Source organism: Contarinia nasturtii, unplaced genomic scaffold, assembly GCF_009176525.2.
Source record: "Contarinia nasturtii isolate CC-2019 unplaced genomic scaffold, AAFC_CNas_1.1 Cnas_scaffold_493, whole genome shotgun sequence".
Classification (NCBI taxonomy): domain Eukaryota; kingdom Metazoa; phylum Arthropoda; class Insecta; order Diptera; family Cecidomyiidae; genus Contarinia; species Contarinia nasturtii.
Genome location: NW_022197846.1, coordinates 505,037 through 523,766, shown reverse-complemented (window position 1 = coordinate 523,766; position 18,730 = coordinate 505,037). Strand labels below are relative to the sequence as shown.

The window sequence follows — 18,730 nt, the reverse complement described above, 5'->3', positions numbered from 1 at the left end:
TTGCTAGGGTTTTTGGTTCCGAGAGATTTTTTTCCGATTTGCTAAGGGGTTTTTCGCGGAGAAAATTCTTTCGATTTGCTAGGGATTTTCGCCTCAAAAAGTGACTTCCAAAAAAAAAAAAAAAACACGAAAATTTGTTTGATTTGCTTAGGGTTTTTCAAAATTCCCACCCCCTAAGAGTGGCCCTATTATATGCGCCACCCTGTATATGGATTGTCTTCCAGCATATTTTCCATTATATCGTTGACATCGTCGTGGTTTTCGGTATTTTTCTCTATCTCTCTTTCAGAAAAGTGAGTGATGGTTTGGTTGGTTCAGAGTAAAATAACAAATACGGAGAGAGGTCTACAGAATGGATAGAAATGTTGAATCCGGCAATATTTAATGCTTTCGTCAATAAAGCTTATTTTGGTTGATGTAATATGTTCAATAAAGAAGAAGCCATTGTATCGATTTCACTGGAGAGCTTTCAATTCATTATAATCTCTATAGATGGAATTGAAAATGTCCAACCAAACGTTTTCAATGTTTTCTTCTCTCACTTAATATTTCGCATATTTTTATGTGCCATAGATATCTATATTTATACCTACGTCTTTGTATGGTATTGGCTCGTGGTGCCATGCACACAAAAAAAAAACAAAATGCATCCAACGGCAACCAAATCAACCATTCAATGCGTTTACAGTACACAGTAAATATAGTTAAACAACGACAATTCACAAATGGGACCAACAAATTCTGTAAAAGTATAAAACTTAAATTGGCTTTATATCGATTTCAATTCCCCGATGCATCACATCTCGTCGTCTCCATGTCAATATCAATGTCGACGAATTTTTCGTCGTCTCGTTCTTGTTCGCTCACTTTCCGATAGTCTCTGGTGCTTTGAGCTTCCACAATTGTAGATACAAAATGCTCTAAAGATAAGCCTGCTTTGGGTCTATTTCCGTTCCATTCTACTTTTTTCTTCGTGTAGTTTTATTTTTTGCTGTGCTTTGTTTGCTTCATTATCCATATAGTCCTGCACATGCATCTGTGTAATTTCGTACACTTTAGATTCACTTGCAACATCCAAAATTGGAAAATTCGATTCCAAACTACTTATCTACTTGCTTGTACCACAGTTCTGAGTCTTCACATGGATTTAAGGTTCACATGAAATGCATATGGCTTTGTATCTTGTGTTTTCGCTCAGATTTGAACGCTATCGAATTTAAGAATTTAGTATCAATGCCCACTGCTTGGCAACCATACCCCAAGACAAAACCTCAGTGAAACAAAAGTGGAAATGAAAGTGCCAGAAATTTATTTGATAAGCTTCGTTCACGACAAACTATAAACAAATAGATTTTGATTAAGATACGTAAACGTTCGAAACAATGACTTCTTTATCAACCAACCATTGATATGCGAAATCTTTGGAATTTCATGTGGATTTTCATTTGTTTCATAAAATGATAGTGCCAAAACCATAAAGATAAAATTGCACGTATTTCGGAACGCTTAAGATCGAATTAAGAAAATCTAACTATGCAAACGAAAGATTTTTGCGATTGCATATCAAGGGAAAATTCGTAATCAAAAAAGTTATGCTCCCGAAAAAGAAAAACTATATGTTATTAACAACTTTTCACTTGGCAACCCTCTATCTCTCTCATTTGCTAGCTGGAAATTCAAAACATTTTAATATTCAACATGGGAAATGGTATAGTCCATTGAAACAAAGCCGATTAATAGAGCATCACAGCATATGTAACATTTTAATAATTGCTTACAAAAACATGAAATTTTAAATAAAATAAAATAAAAAAAAGGGGAAAAGATGTGGAAAATATGTTGATTTTTCCATCTTCTGGGAACATCTGTTGGAATAACAAAAATCAACACGGAATGAATGAATACAGAAGTTTTCACAAAAAGGAGAGAGAGAGAGAGAGAGAAAGAGTTCTCAACCCCATACACAAAAATACAATGAAGTCATATTAACAAGAAAATAATATTACAATGATACCACAATACTAAGGGTATAAATGTGACTAAGCAAATTGATGTAGTAAAGAGATGTATAAATGGTTGTCGTAAAATGTCGGATGAAATACTTTGATACGCACACACACACACACATACACACAAATAAATCGAAAGAACGAGAGACTCTGCACATGATCAAAGACTGGCAATAAATGAATAAGCAAAACAACAATCCAATTGAGATTAAATTCGTTTTCTTGTTTCCGAACGTGTTGTGTATCGGTGTGAAGTGGTTTTCTCATCTCGCTTTCACGAACCAAACTGTTAAATTCAATTTCCGATTCTTTTGCACGAAACCTTTTTTGAGGTCAGTTAAACAGTGTACGGCTTTTTATATGATTCGCCTATATGCCATAGCCATTAGAATGAATATTATACCAAAAGTAGATCCGTCGAGTATTGAGACCGTGTAATTTTAGCATCTATTATTGTTTGCAATTTCGATAGTAGTAGTGATAGCGTGGCCGATTATATATATACTATATTTTTTTCTATCTCGTTTTCTAATGGAAACTTTTTCTATTTCTCTCTCTTTTCATATGTTTGCCGCTGCAACAATCATGCAATCGATGGATGGGTCTTCTGTGCAATATCGCAAACCAATGATGAATGTTTCTTTCAAAACATAAAATTGTACCAAAAAAAATCGCATTAAAAAAATAACCCCTTGGAATACAATAGGAATGGATCCAAGCTGGCGTCATATAATTCCACCGCTTCAACAAAAAGTAATATCGGAGGGGCATTGTACGGATGATTGTACGAAGAAAAGCTTTCCGCCGCAGGGTATATCAATATTTGCTGTGATAATGCAAACCCACAATATTGGAAAAGAAGTGAAATTGCGACAGGTACGTATGCGCTGCACAATTCGGCTTCATTCATTTTATTTTGTTTTGTGGACCGCAAATACGCTTTGATGTTATTTTTTTTTTGTTTGTTTGATTGCTCTTTAATAAAATCCAGCGAATTTCGGACTGTTCGCGCATTGGTTATAACGCCAATGCTCGCAAGGGTAATAGCAAACGTTTTCGACAATCAATGAATCGAATGTTCGGCACATCGTCGTCGTCGTGGTCGTCGTTGTAGTACACGAAGATTCGCTGGGGATACTCTTAAAGCTTTAAACTTCATTGCATGACTTTATGTTTTACTATCCGTTTTATTTGGGTTATTTTATTTTCCATTCGGTTGCAATATCAGTATGCACGAAAAACGCGAAGTGAATAGTAAACAGCGTACACTTGCATAATGTATGGCTGTTGTTGTTGTGTAGTGTACATTTGAAAACCTGGATTTCATTGTATTCAATTCAATGATATGGCCAATGTTTGAAAGTCACATTGCTTTTCTTCCCTGATCCCTTCTCATGCCATTGCTACGTGTTCTTCGAACAGGCATTTGCTCTTTCCGACAGAGAAAAAAGGACAAAACTAAACGTTCGACAATCAGAGAGGGTCAATTAGATGCCAAAATATGTAATAAAAGTTGGAATAGCAGCAGTTCAATTCGTCGTCTTTGTGTGTGTGTGTGATTCCATTTGTAGACATACCGTGTAATATGTCAGAATAACCGAAGGGAATAAGCACAATTGCATGCACCGTACTGGAACTTATTGAGCGGTAATAGCTAAAGGGTATTGTCGAATAAATATGATGAATTGTGATGCGATCGAAAATTAGATAAGGGAGAAAACGACAGAGCAATAACAACAGTCAATCTATTTAAATGGTCTGCAACAAATTCAAGTCATTCAGCCCGATATTAAACTTGTCTAGGCAAGTTAAAGTAAAATATTATGTGAAAAGCTTTACCTCAAGTCAATTATTATTATTATTATTGTTGCCAATGTGTCACATTTGATTATTTGATACGATGAACATACAGTAAAATCTCAACTCTGCATAGTAGTTACAAAACTTGAACGGGTCACAAAAAAAAATAACAAATTCATAAAATCAAATCAAATAAAAGCAACACGGGGTACCCGTGGATAAATTATGATTTACAATTTTTGAATAAATAAAACATAGATATTTCATTTTGAAGGAACAAACCTTTTCGAAACTTACACTCTCATATTTCATGGTAGAATTATTATCTCATTAGGAATTTAAATGGTCCGAATGATGCTTTAATTCAAGATTTTTTTCCAAACGTTTTCTAGTATTGCACTAGAAGAATTACACACATTCGTGAACCTTAAGTAACCCGGCTGAATTATTCCAACTGGTGCGCAATCAAGTCTCCAGATTAATTTGTTTTTTTTTTTCTCTCCAATTTCATTTAATTTTATTTATACCTATATATATAGCTTGTCTCTGTGGATGTAAATGTGAAGGAGTCTTGTGTAATTCTTTGATGTGGCCTTTTTGCTTTCGCATTCTTTTTGCTCTGTGGTGTTGCTAATTTTTGCGATTCATCGCTACGAGGAAAAATAGTGCTATTTGTAATCATTTCAAGATGAAGACCACAAGACGCTTCAATTAATCCGAAGAAGCACAAAGCTAACGAGTATAACATTGGGTAGCCAAAAAGTCATGACAAGTCGATAGTCAAGTAGACGTAAAAGCGAAGCCCGTACCGTTCGTGCGTAAGCACAAAAAGGAAAAAATGCGAGGATGAAAGTGAAAGAAAATTCACTAGAAATAAAATCCACAATTGCCAAACAACTCTTCGGGGAGGAATTCGTAGCATAATACATTGTGTAATCAATTTTCTAAAGATTTTTACTTAATGTTAATCTTTTTCCGAGTTGTGTATGTGTATATACATAAACTGTACACGTAGACACTAAGACACAATTCGGTAATGCATTGATAGGAATTCGGAAATATCTCTATATAGACACATATGTGTTACGGTCTTGTCCTCGTTCTGAATCATGGATTTTGAGTGAAGCAATTTCGTATTTGGCATTTTTCCATCCATTTTGATGAAATGTTCTACGACGCACAGTTTTGTGGGCGATTGAATTCATTTCGATTGTTTGAGTCAAAGATTAAAAGACCAAACGTTGATATTCGATTTAAAAGAAGTCTTTTTTTTATTCCAGATTGTATTTTTATCATTTTGTACACCACTAAAATTCATTAACTTTTTTCTTCTTCTTCTTCTTCTTCTTCTTTATATTTAGATTCGGAAACGCGAAGAATTGTTGCCAATCGTAATCGATCGAAATGTGCACGCGGGCTATTCTGAATACCGGCGATTGTCACCACCGGTGCGTGTGAACCCGGGTGATCGTTTAATTGCTGAATGTACGTATAACAGTTCGCAGCGGACGGCAATTACATTAGGCGGTTTGACCACACGAGAGGAAAGTTGCAAAGCATTTGCTGTTTATTATCCAAAACAGCACAAATTAACTACGTGTCATTCGTTACCGAGTCTGCCGACGGTTTTGCATTCGCTAGGAATTAGTGAACTGGCCATGTAAGTGATTTTGTTTTTAATGTTTTCGTCTAGCTTAGTTTGGCCAATGTACTTTCATTTGAAAGCATTTAAAGCGCGCACATTGACAAAAGATCCAAGTTCTGTACATGTAGAACACATCATATGGTATAATGCATGTCCAGCATGAAAACAGAAGTGAGAGTACACAATGGCATACAACCGAGCACAACGATACAGAGCAATAAATAGCCTCAATTTAATTTTGAGCTTGCGGGCACATCAACGTGTGAAGAAACGTGTATACAAACATGGGAGAGTGAACGCATTTAAGCCAAATACATACGAATCATCGTCCGTTCGTGCGAATGGCATTTACCATCTTCTGTTTCACCGTCAAATTCAATGATGGTCATGTGTGTTTGTGTGTGTGTGGTGCGATAATCTGACTAAAAATACATACATTTGTTCAATCGAACTATTTTCGCTGAAAACTTTATTTATTTGTTGCCGTATCCATTCGGCGGCTGCATTCGGTTTATTTAATTGTATTTAATTGTACACACGTTGCACATTGATATGCGCATTTTGCTATGTAATTGCAATTCCATTTCAATATGATTTATATAAAATACTTATTCGCATTATGGTTTTCTTGCAATTTTTGATTTTCAGGGACTCCAATCCGGTGCTTATTTTGAAACCAGCTGAATTGGCCGGCATGTCATTGGAAAATCGTCTCACCAGCTATGATTGGCAAAGTCAATTCGATGTATTTCAACGAGTCACGCGAAACGGTTCATTTCGGCCCATTTGTTTGGATGCAAGAAATAATATGTTAGCGGTAAGTACATTCGTTTTCTCTTTCATCCTTCATTTAAATTGGAACAAAAGTAATTTTCCATTCGCCATTCGATTTGCAATATTTCATTATTGTTATGCGGTTCTTTTTGCACTCCAATTTTAATTCAGTTCAGTTAAATTGTAAGTTACAAAGTACGCTAAGTTAGATTCAGTTCATTGTACGAATGGTAAACCATGTAAATGAAAATGTTGAACGCTTCTGAGTAAAATAACGCAATAACCGACGAAGATTAATTTCGTGAATGTAAAAGTTTTTCTTCACCAAGTTTGAGGACTCGAAATTGCTTTTATTCAGGTACAACTTATTACACCGCGTGCACATGGCACATTCTCACAAAAAAAAAAAAAAACACAGTTCAACATCAAATATGTACTATTCGCCTACTCAAACACCAACGACAAAATTTCAATTCTAAATATAAAACAATTATCCATTAACGTTTCGGTAGAATATTAAGGTAATATCTACATCAGCTGTGTGTGAATGTATAATGGTAATCGCGCACTGTTACACTTCACCAGGTTCTTTGATGTATCGAAATCACATTGAACGAGACAGAGAGAGAGAGAATGAGCGCTCGCGCGACATCAAACTCATTCATTCATTCACTCAGTGGTTCTCGTTCGCGATGAACGCAAACGATAGTTGACATGCGATTTGAATTTCGCTTTCCCATAAATCCGAAACCATTTTCAAGTTTCAAGTCATAATTTGGGCACGTACTCCAGACTTCATGCTTCCAGATGCTCATCGATAATGCGCTCGCATTCACAATAAATTTTGTGAGTCGCACTTTGTTTTTGTTTGTTTGCGTATCGTCGAAAATCAAATTATTATTGTACATACAAATGTTGTATTACATACCGTTTATATGGTGGTGGTGTACATCGGAATAAATTGTGTAATATACATTGGCGATTGTTTTTCTCGCTCGTAATATATGTGTGACGTTCACTTAATGAATGGGCTAATAAGCATTATTTTCACTACTACTTCGTATAATCTGACTTGATTTCGGATTGTAAGTTGTTGTTGTTTTTTTTATTATAGCATGAGGTCATGTTCAATGGTATAAATTTACCGATTTTTCTCCTAATTTTACGTTGAAGGAGTCGAAGAGTTGGAAATTTGCATGACTTTAGATGGTGGCGTTTCTATTTCGCCCGACTCACTCGCCTACTTTCGTTTCACATTCAGCGCGGAAACCAGTCAAATGGCGACGACAACAAAATCGACACGAACGATTCATGATTCAACAAACGAAGCGAGCAAAATACATTCTGTCATTCATTTAAAACGGTATTTCACACTGCCGCAATGGACATTGGTTTCTTGCAGTTGACATTTCATTTGTAATCGGAATGAGTTGTCAATTTGCAGCCTTTGGCTTTCACCGCTCCTCTTCCTTTCTTCTTGCGCTGCCCTTTATAAGAGACGCAATGCCACCCTTTGAACAAATATATTTCTTAAGCACATAAACTCACATACTATTTTGATGGCGTTTTAATAAATACTTTCGAAAACATAAACACTCTCATACACACACATACTGCGTTACACTCAAAAGTAAATCTTAGAAATAGAAAATGGGAAGGAAAGAGAGGGGGAATGTATGTATGTGTGGGTAAGTAAGAGAAAAAAAAGAAACAGAAAATTCAAAAGAAACTTTAATCAAATGGATTTCCCTTTAATACGTTTATGCGAATTTACTGTTCAGTTTGTTATACGGTTTGAATTCCTTTCCTAAAATACGAACAAGCTGTGTTTTTCTCTTGCTCACAATGTTCATTGCAAGAAATAACGATAAAAAGAAGAGAAAAAAGAGAATAAATTCAAAGAAAGAACCAAATGGAAACGAATCGAAAAAGTTTTCCATGAAAAAGTCATTTTATGAAGAAAAAAAAAAATATAAAATGGCAAAGCAAGCTGATATATATATATATGAGAATGTGAATGCGTTTTGTCACATGGTAATTCGCAGATATGTACGTCCCGAGAAGAATAAATAAGTTTAGAAGATGATAAAGTGGTGACGCACACCATTCAAGCGAGCGAATCCACTCAATCTCAAATTGTTAGTTTCGCAAACTTTTGAAAATACATGCTCATTAATTGAATCCAAATCCATCATGGTGTGTGTATATACATTGACACAAATATGTGTGTGAATGGTTTTTCGTTGGAGTCTAAGATTTTTCGCTTTTTAATTTACAGCTTTGGTAGTCTTGATAATACCAAACGGCATCTAAACCTTTATACATTACAAATTAATACAAAGGATACATATAATTATAAGTCAAACAAAAAAAAAAACAACACATTTTTCCAAATGCTACAAGTATCATCAGAGCTAATTGAAAGCATGCATTAGTAATTTTTTAGTATCAAAACGTTTCGAGGGCTGACACATTTTTATGTATGCAGAGACACAGTTCGTTCCTATCTCTCAATATCATTCGAACAAAACAATTTTAAATCGTGTTATATTTCAATAGGGTTTTGATGTTAAGCCGCCGGAAAATTATCAAAATTTTATTTTCACAGTGTATAGAATGAGAATTAGTCAACCGCTGCTTCAAATGAATATGTAATGAATTTTTCAAATAAAGACAATTTCGATATTGACAATTCAAACGAGCGACCCTATTTTTCAATTGCAAATCTTTGCGATGCAATTCAATTAAAGATAGACAGTAGAAAGGTTAAGCTTGGGCCATTAGCATGTATGGACGCTCAATATAGAATGTATAAAACGATATACATGCGAAAGTGCTGTAAAAAGAGATCATTTTTAGTTCATTTTAGAGGAAATTAAATTCGAAAAATTATCTTTGCAACTCTCCACTTTTAAATGACAGTATCGCGTGCATTTGTGGAATTTAATTTGTGGTTTTTCATTGGCCAGACCATTAAAGGGAGTAAGAGTTTATGTTCGAATAATTTTAAAATGTTGCTCGTAACGCTCTCATTTAATTGAACCACATATACATATAATGTGATAGATGGATCCTATCATGCGGACTTTAATTCAGTCAATTTTTGGTCGAGACAGTGCTTCAATTCGAAACCCCAAAAAATCTTGTTGACTAAATATTTAATATGAATTTGAATAATTTAGCTAAGCGTGATATCGATTGACTTTTGGTAGACCGAGTCGTATTGTTGAATTATACATTGATGAGTTTCCATTGTTATTAGCCCCATTTTGGGAAATTAATTGGCATTTTTACCTCCGAATCACATTCGATTTGCGTCATTTTTACTCACATCATTCTCACTGTGTGTGTGTGTGTGTGTGTGTGTGTGTGACTGTGTCGGTTAGTTTTGTGTGAGCGTCAATATACAAACGTGTTTGTAATTAATCGATGGAGGTGGACAAATTACTGATGACCAAAATAAATACACCTCAAATTGGAATAGTCGATACAAGCGAGACATAACGTTGATAACGATTGATAAAAGTGTTTAGTTTTTAAATCGGTATGTGTGTACGGTCGTTGGTGTGTGTGCGTGTGTGCTTGTACCAAACGGATGCGAATGTGTTGATTGTGGGTTAAGCCGTCGTACGTGTCAAAGTCGGGATAAAAACTTTTTGTTGTTGTTATTCGTTTGGTGCGGTATGTAAAAGATTTTTTTGGTTGTTAGTTGTGTGATATTGGTTTTGAGCATTGAGATTTTCGTCGTCGTAATCATTTTCGTCTTGATATGGCAAAGCGGATCAAATCGAGCGAAATAAAGGTAGTGTTGTTTCCATTTGTTTATCGAATCGGAAATGCGTTTGTTTGATTTTGATTCTTACAATAGTATCAGTAGCAGCAGCAGCAGCAGCAGCAGCAGCAGTAACACTAGAAACGCCGATGGGATGTGTATATTTCGTGAGCGTGTGTATGGTTTTATGCCTATATTGCGTGTGTTTTAACTTTTATTTATTATGTATGCTGAACTGCTGACGAATGTAATAAAATACTAATGCTGCTATCGGATATATGAGAACTTTGTAAGCTTTTTTCTCCCCATTCATTTGAAGCGAATGACTGGAATTTTCATACAATATGTGACTCTTTGTTGGTCAGAATGTGATATGCAAATGAAATGAGAAACGAAAGCTTTCATAATAATCAATGGCCAAAAAAATGTTCGCATATTATGCGGGACATATTCGTGAGTTTTCTCTCAATTTTTCTTTCTCGAATGAAAAAAAAACCAATCACCGTTTTCTACTACTACACAGCCATCGCAGCGTATATCGATGACTATATGTATACCTAAAGTAAGTGGAAGAGACACAGGCGAACAAATATTTCAAGCAAATATATGTATAGAATGCAAGTGACAGCCAAAGTAAAAAAATACCATTGTGCCAAAGTGTTACTAGTCTTTGAGCGTAGAATGTGTATGCGTATTGAATCGGACAGAACGTAACTGTTTCAAACCTTAGCGTAAATGAAAAATTGTCTAGCCTATTTCACGTGTTTGTTATAACCGTCACAAAACTCGTTATGTAATTCCATTAAAATGAATTTAGAAATACGTGCTCAACAAAAATACAAAAACAACAATAAAAAAAGGTGGCAGAGAAAGGGACACATATTGTCACTTTTGGTACTTGGTCGAGTAATTTTTACCACCTGCACACAGTCACGATCAATGTGTTTCTATACAAGTTTTTTTTGTTATTTTCATTGGGGAGCGAACAAAAAATTACCCATCAAAACAAATATATATAGTAACATTTTGGTCGGGCATTTTGTGATTGCCATTTTTTGTGCGTTTTTTTTTTTGTTTACAGTTAGTATTGTCTATATCGCCCCACTATAAATAATATAATTTCATTTTACAATAAATTATAAAGAGTGTTGAATGAAATGTGCTCAACTGACGATTTCCAATTTATTTATTAAAAATGCATTTACATGTCGCTCATGCTTACCCATGCTATACAACCTTGCGCAACAGTCTAGTGAACTTTGGCTGAGAACTTTGAAAAGTGTCACCGCTTTTTATTGCCTTTCCTTATGGGAGGTATAGTTTATAGTAGTTCTTCGATATTCATGAGTACTTGAGCTGAAGAACTTTTCTTGAATATATACTAACATTTTCTCTCGATGATTTTTAGCGCATTTTCGCGAAACGGCTGTTGGTTCTTTATCGTTTTCTCGCCCTTTTTTCTCTTCTCCTCTCTCGTCCTCTTTCTTTTTTGCTCTGTCTACACTTTCTGTTCTGCCAGCTCCCTATCTGTCTCAAATCGATAATGTACAGTAGGGGGAAAAGGTTATGTTATTTTCAGGCTTTATTATTTATAATTATATCATCTTCCATAGCGTTCCATACAAATTTAAAGAAATGAGGCAAAAATCCAATTGAAACGAATATTTGGAAGTAGAAAATACAACGGAGGCGTATTAAAACTTTTGACCTGCACTGTATAACATCGATCGAATATTTCATGTGGTCATTCGTTCGAATCATGAATGTTCAATGAATGTTGCATGCGCGATATCAAAAACTAAAGTGAAAGAAAATAACAGAAACATGGCCCAACCAATACGGAAAAAAAGCATATACAGTGAAATCAATGTGAATTATAAGAAAATATTTTGCCGAAAAAATGATAAACTGGCATTTTGACTTGAATATATATATGTATATATAAAAGTTTTCTTTCACGCCTTGACAAAAATGTGGAGAAAAAAAGAAACTTTGCGAAAATTCCAAAGTACTGATGAAATATAATAATGGACTTATGAATGAATGAATGACTGTTGCATGATACTATAAAGAAGTTTTCCAACCGAATTTCTGTATTTTTATTGCACTTGGAAGAGCAGTCAAAATAAGAAGATGATATTTGAACGTGTCATGTAATTGAAAATAGATATCATTTTTATGAATTTTTTCTGCTTTTAGTTTTTGCACTCTCATCGTTTTTTTTTTTCTACCCCAAGAATATTTAAGCTTATCTATTCCATCACGTGACAATTTAAATTGAAGTCATCCGTATGAGCGAACATCAATTATTTGTGATAATGTTCAATTCGTGTGGGTTGGTGGGTGGTTGTGTGTTTGATAGAGAGAGAAAAAGAGACGAAGACAGCGGGCGTCGACTTACACTTGTTAGTTCAAAAAGTATTTGTGTTACATTGCATATGTAGCAATAATATAGATATCGCAATGTCGTATTAAGCATTATTTTTAAGCCACTTGGAAATTGAGAGTAAAACATCGCATGCAATATGCATGGCCAAAGCGCATAAAGCATAAAGTATATCCGGTGAGCGCAACAAACAACAATGCATACGAACGACGACGCTACGAATATTCGGCCACTGAATGAACAATGAGGCATACCTATTCAGCGAATAAATGAGCGAATGAATGTGAGCGATCCCCAAAGCAAGCCCCAATATAGAGAGTAACACCGATACAGACAATATTCTATTTAATATTGATAAATATTGACATTGATTTATTACGACGGGATTTTATGGTCTGTAAAATTTTATCTAGTTTGCTTCTCTCTCTCTATCTCTCTCTCTCTCTCTCGCTCTATATTTGAGTGTACAAAAGCGAGTTTATATTATGTGAGCAGGGGGTGTGGATGGTGGCCAAACGATGTTTGTTTCTCTGTTTTCTGCTTGTGTCTCTGTTTTCTGTTTGGATGTGTATGTAGTTCGATTTGGGTTTTATGTATGAGAAAGAGAGAGAGAGTGAGAAATCGAGAGTAAGCGAGTTTTTTTTGCTCTCCCTATCGTATTCGCTTGGATTTGCCCGTTTATAAGTGATATTGTATTGTGTTGTATTGTTTCGTTTTGCATTTATCACGATGAATTTATGCTATGTTATTCAAAATAGTGAACAAACTGGCTTCTTTGTTGGATAGTTAACATTTAGGTGGTAGAAAAGCGATAGTTTTTCCGAACACGGAACAGTTGTGAGTGTGTGAAACAAATTTTTGTACCATTTTTCTGTGTCAAAGCATTTTTAAATAGACTTCTGAACTCAAAGTTATATTTTTTCGATATATTTATTGTATTTGTGTTGTTTGTTCGTCTTCACGAGCAAATAAGAACCATTTTTGCTGGTACATGTTACACCACGCATATTTCATGTGCAAAGAAGTTTGCAATGGACGCGCGAACGATTCAAAAAAACAGAATGGCATGAAAAGAATCAGTTACATATATCATTTCGACGTCGTTTTCTTCTGAAAAAGATTTACCATTGCTTTTTCTCACTCTCTTTCTCTGTGCACCATTCGAAATCTGGAAGCTGAAATACTGGAACACATTCTACCGTTCCATTTGTTGTTTTATACAATTTTATTCGCACAACCAAACCTCTATCTGGATGGCGATAGAGAATAGACCATAACTATGAGTTGCATGAATACAACAAATGAAAGAAAAACGTACATACGAGTAGTAAATTCGAGACAAAAGTGAGAAAGAGAGATGGATGGTAAAAATGGACGGTTGTTCTTGGAACAAAATAAAAGTCGTCTCGAATGAACTGCTGTTAATTTGCAACGCCAAAACAAAATGGACAAAACAAAAGTTGTAATAAATGTTGAATTGGCTCGAAAACGGCAATTGGGTTTGTTCGATTTGTTCGATTTGTTCCACTTGCAATAATGGTTGTTCTTATCTGGTATTTGTTTGCAATTGATATATAACTTCCTCTTTCCTCGCTTCTGCACGCGATATCACCGAAGATTTTTTTTCTCTCATTTTGTTCCATTCTTTGATTCATTGCGTAAAAAACACGAATCGTTTCCAAAAAAAGTCTATGCACCTGAAAATATCGTTAGCTATCCAGCCAGCATCTCCCTTTTCGTCATCATCATCATCTGTTGTTGTTGTTATTATTCTCATTGTCGTTTAATGAACTTGGCACATTATTCTTTTTTTCAAATATCCTTTAGCATCGCATCACCTATTTTAATTTGCTTTGAACACTTTATGTTCATATCTCATTTGTTGTTTGTCTTCTCATATAATTTTTTTTCTATTTATGTTGTTTACTTACAGGGCACCGAATCGATTGAACGCTCCAGCCCGACGTTAACGAAATATTGGCAGCAACCAGCCGACACCTGCGTTCATTTTCAACATAATTACAAAATTGGAGGTAAAATTGATTACACAATAACATTTACATCAATAAAAGTTTATTGTTATACGGGCTACATCATCCATTCGATCGATTTTCGAACGTTTATAACAAAAATATATATATATATATATATATTCGTTTCACACGTACATACACACACTCGTTAACAGAGTGAACTATTTGCAATTTGCTAAAACAGTGTAACGACACAGTATTTGCTGGTGGTGGTAGTAACCCATAACTCTCGTATCTCGTTGCTTCTGCTCTTATTATTTTATTGAACGCTGTGATAGCATTTATTTGGCAGAAATGGGATGATGCAGTAGTATGGTATCATACAAAACCATAATCTACAGCAAAACAATCGCCATCAATAAAAATTGTTCCGCCATTAATATTGCTCAAGCCATTCATAACATACAACAACAACTACAACCGCAACAGATAGCAAACACCACTACCACCACTATCATCAGCAGCATCACCTATACAATGATCGTCGAATGCGTTGATGGCCTTTGTCTGTATTATAGCCACTAACATCAAAAATGATGGAATAAAATTATTAAAATGTGTTTTTTTTTTCTTCTTTCGTTTGTTTTGTTTTTGCATATATTCGCACTCATCGCACGATACACCAACAAATCACATGTACACACGCAAATCGTACAGAAATAACAAATGTGATTGATACACGGAAAAATTATGTGGCCGCCAATGAAGGTAATTCGGAAGCTGAATCGATGAGCTTAAGTGGAAGTCGAACGATCAATACACCATTAACGAATCTAGCGCTATTCATATTGGCGCTGTCGATCATGGCATTTGCTACTTAATGAGATGACTACAATACCGACACCGATAACAACAACAACTGCAAATGAATCTGCTTTATTAGCTATCGAATTATTGTTAAATGAAACAACCGGAACTTTTCAGTTAGGTTCAACCATTTAAAAAAAAAATGAAGATAACCAAATACTACGTAGTATAACCAATCGACATGCATTATAGCAAAACATCAAACATCCAACAATCAGTTCGTTATCGTGGTGGTATCCTGTTTACGTAATTAGAGTAGATTCAAACAAAAAAAAAACTAAGTGAAAAAGCATTAGCAGTTTACTATATACATTATGTGTAGTTATATGATGCCAGTGTACAACAATTGGTACGATAATTTTGATTGTGATTTTATTTGTCATTTGAAACAACACATGAAAAATGAAAAAAAAAAAAAAAATAGAAATAAGTTGTACATTTCTTTGAATAACAATGTAATGACAGCATCAATTTCAGTGAAAAATTGACGATCATAGTTCTTTTGGGAAAATAAGAAGAAAAAATGACTAGTAAGATTAAAGAAAACCTTGAAACAAGATCGGGAAAGTTATCCGTTTTTAAAACGATAAATGAATAACTAAGAATATGACATCGCGCAAGTGAACGCTTCTAGTGTACATTTTCAGATTGTCCATTTCTTTTCACATATTTGCTTTTCAACTTTCGAACCAAAATCCTATTCCAACTCCAACTCCAATTTCCAATGGTTTTTCCTTTTCCGACTTAGAATACCATCAACTGCAATACCATTTCTTAAAATGGAAAATTTCGCAATGAAACCATCAAATCGAGATCGCTACATAATACATATAATATTTCAAATCGTTTTTCTGCCACATCCAAAACTGATTGCATTGGTAGACTGAATGTATTTAATGGTTTTACTTCAATGGAACTGGGTTATTTAATGGATGGATTGAACAAATTATTTTGCATCGTATAAAACAAACGATAGTCAATTAATGATCACAGATTGTTTGGTGCAATGCAATTTGATTTGTTTACGAGTGCCTTAACCAATTTCAAAAACGTTGGCAAAGTGAAAAAAAAAACAAAACAAATAAATAAAATATGAGCATTAAAAAAAATTGTGAACCAAAAACATAACACATACTACCCGTTACACTATGTATATTTTAAATGAATGTATATAAATCCAATTTAATTTCTTCTTCATCACAGTCATGCCACCATCACGTGAAATGCATAGAAAAACAGAAGCTATGCAAGTCTCGATCACACGCTAGGTCCATCGATGAAGAATTGTGTGATCGGCAAACATAATGGCATTTTCCATAATAATTTGAGTTCCTGCTGTATCGTTACTCGACTATAATCACTTTAATAAAAAACAATGGTTTCTTTGCTCTCTACGTACAAATGAATAAAAGAGAAATGAATAAAACACACTTTAATCAGCTTTGATATCAGGCCCAAAATTCATATTTGCTCGTCCGAATTTGCGACTAACTTACACATACACACACACATACGCTTTGTTGTCAGGTTTCAATTTCCCTATTTTATTTTGCGCGCGATGTTGTACAAATCGACAAAAGATTGGAAATTTTGTTTTCAGTTAAAGTAAAGTGAACTTTTGCTATTCAAATCGAACTGGCATTTGGGAAATTTTGTTTTTGATGGTTAAGTGAAACCTGTGTGTTTTTTCGGTTACATTTTAGTTTTCGTAAACGAACAAGAAAAAAAAGCAAATAAAACACAATTTTTTTAATCATATATTTCGGACATTAAAATTCAGACTTATTATACGAAAAAACTCAAAGAAAGAACAAGAACGGAGTATCAATACGTTTTAATGAAAATCATTCTGGATAAGTGTCGTATACTTTCGTAGTTTAAATTTCGGGAGTGCATTTCTCGAAATATTATATAGTCTCACTGGACAAAACCGTAAAAGAATGATGATTAACAAACTGAAATGAAAACGTTTGAAAATAGATGATGAAATCATAAATGTCTATATGTATGTCTTTTCGCAAGAAAATTCAAAGTCATTTGAAATTGAAACAAAAAATATATATTATCAGAATATTAAGAATATACACAACAAAGCAGATGCAAAAAAATCTTGTCCAATTTGAAATGTGACGTAGCTTACATAGTTTACGCTTGTGTATGGCTAAATATTGTATTTCACACACACAACATGAACTTTAATATACACTTTTGAATTTTCCGAAAATAAATGGAATTCATGATGAACAAAAATGAAAATGTAGAAAAGTATCGTAGACATCATAATTTAATTTATTCAACTAATTTATTCAACCAGCACGATCGACATTGGTGTTTGGAAAAACTATTGAAAATTTATATTGGCAAATAAATGCTGAGAAAAGAAGAATAAGAAAATAATACGAAAACAAGTAATAACAAGTGAAAAAGATGTATTTTAAGTGAGTTTTAGCTGAGACCAGAATATTGAGCTCATTTTGCTTAATTTAATAATATAATAACCATACCCATCTATCTAGCCATAAGATGAAGCAATGGGATAAACAAAGGATAAATGAAGCCAAACGAAAAGCGATGACAATGTTTTTTTCATCTCTTTTTCAAGTGTTACTTTTTATATTTAAAATATGAAAATGACTAGAAAACGAAAACAAAAAAAAACTATGCCGGAAAATCTGTAAAAACAAAACATGTTTTATGTGGAATTGGAAAAGTTGAATCTAAGACATATGTAAAATATCACATGTAATCTATAGTAATTCTTAATTTAAAAAAAAGATACAGAACGATGATTTAAGATACATGAAAGTAACATATATTACATTTAAGTAAGCTTTATCCAGAGTAAGCCAAAGAATATTGTGAATGAAATGAAACAAATCAAGTAACCGATCTAACACATCGGTTGTGTAGCCCGAGTTTAAAATGCAGCGGTCACATCTTTTGACGCTTGATTGATTATAAAAAAAAAAAACGTAAAAAGTCGACGAAAACGCACTGAAAGTAATAATAATAAATAATGAATGATAAATAATGAAAAGCAATACGTATACATTTATACATCCAAAAGTAATATACTAACATACATTTTTTTTTGATTAAAGGAAAACAAACAACAGAAGAAGTAACAAAGCAAACAAACAAACAAATTGATATAGTTGATTTTAAATGTGAAAACTATTGTAGCATTGTAATTAGAAAATATTTGCATGTAAGAATAATCCACAAGAGAACAGGCAGAGACAGAGGGAGAGAGAGAGAGAGTGGTAGATACATTTAAAGAGCATTATGCATTCTATTTAATCTAATTTTAGCAAGGATAAAATAATGAATACACCCACAGCAACCGCAATTTGAAATACAGAAAACAGACAGAGTAAATTTAAACAACAATAAACAACACTGCCCGTTCGTAGATCACGCAAGACTTGTGGATAAGACTAAAAATAAAAGTATCTATTGATCTAGAGAAATTACTGTCGCATTTTCTTTATTTTCTTTCCACTT

General features: G+C 34.0%; 1 protein-coding gene across 2 annotated transcripts in view; it reads left to right on the top strand.

Moving 5' to 3' along the window:
- Positions 1-18,696, top strand: part of LOC116339099 (MOXD1 homolog 2) — a 191,555-nt gene extending 172,859 nt beyond the window's left edge. For both annotated transcript variants that reach the window (XM_031764762.1, XM_031764763.1), the window contains 5 exons: positions 2,716-2,885; positions 5,171-5,469; positions 6,103-6,271; positions 14,320-14,419; positions 15,077-18,696. In XM_031764762.1, the coding sequence (XP_031620622.1) occupies positions 2,716-2,885; positions 5,171-5,469; positions 6,103-6,271; positions 14,320-14,419; positions 15,077-15,240 (902 nt within the window). In that variant the 3' untranslated portion in view covers positions 15,241-18,696. The remainder of the gene's footprint in view (positions 1-2,715; positions 2,886-5,170; positions 5,470-6,102; positions 6,272-14,319; positions 14,420-15,076) is intronic.
- Positions 18,697-18,730: the final 34 nt, after the last annotated feature.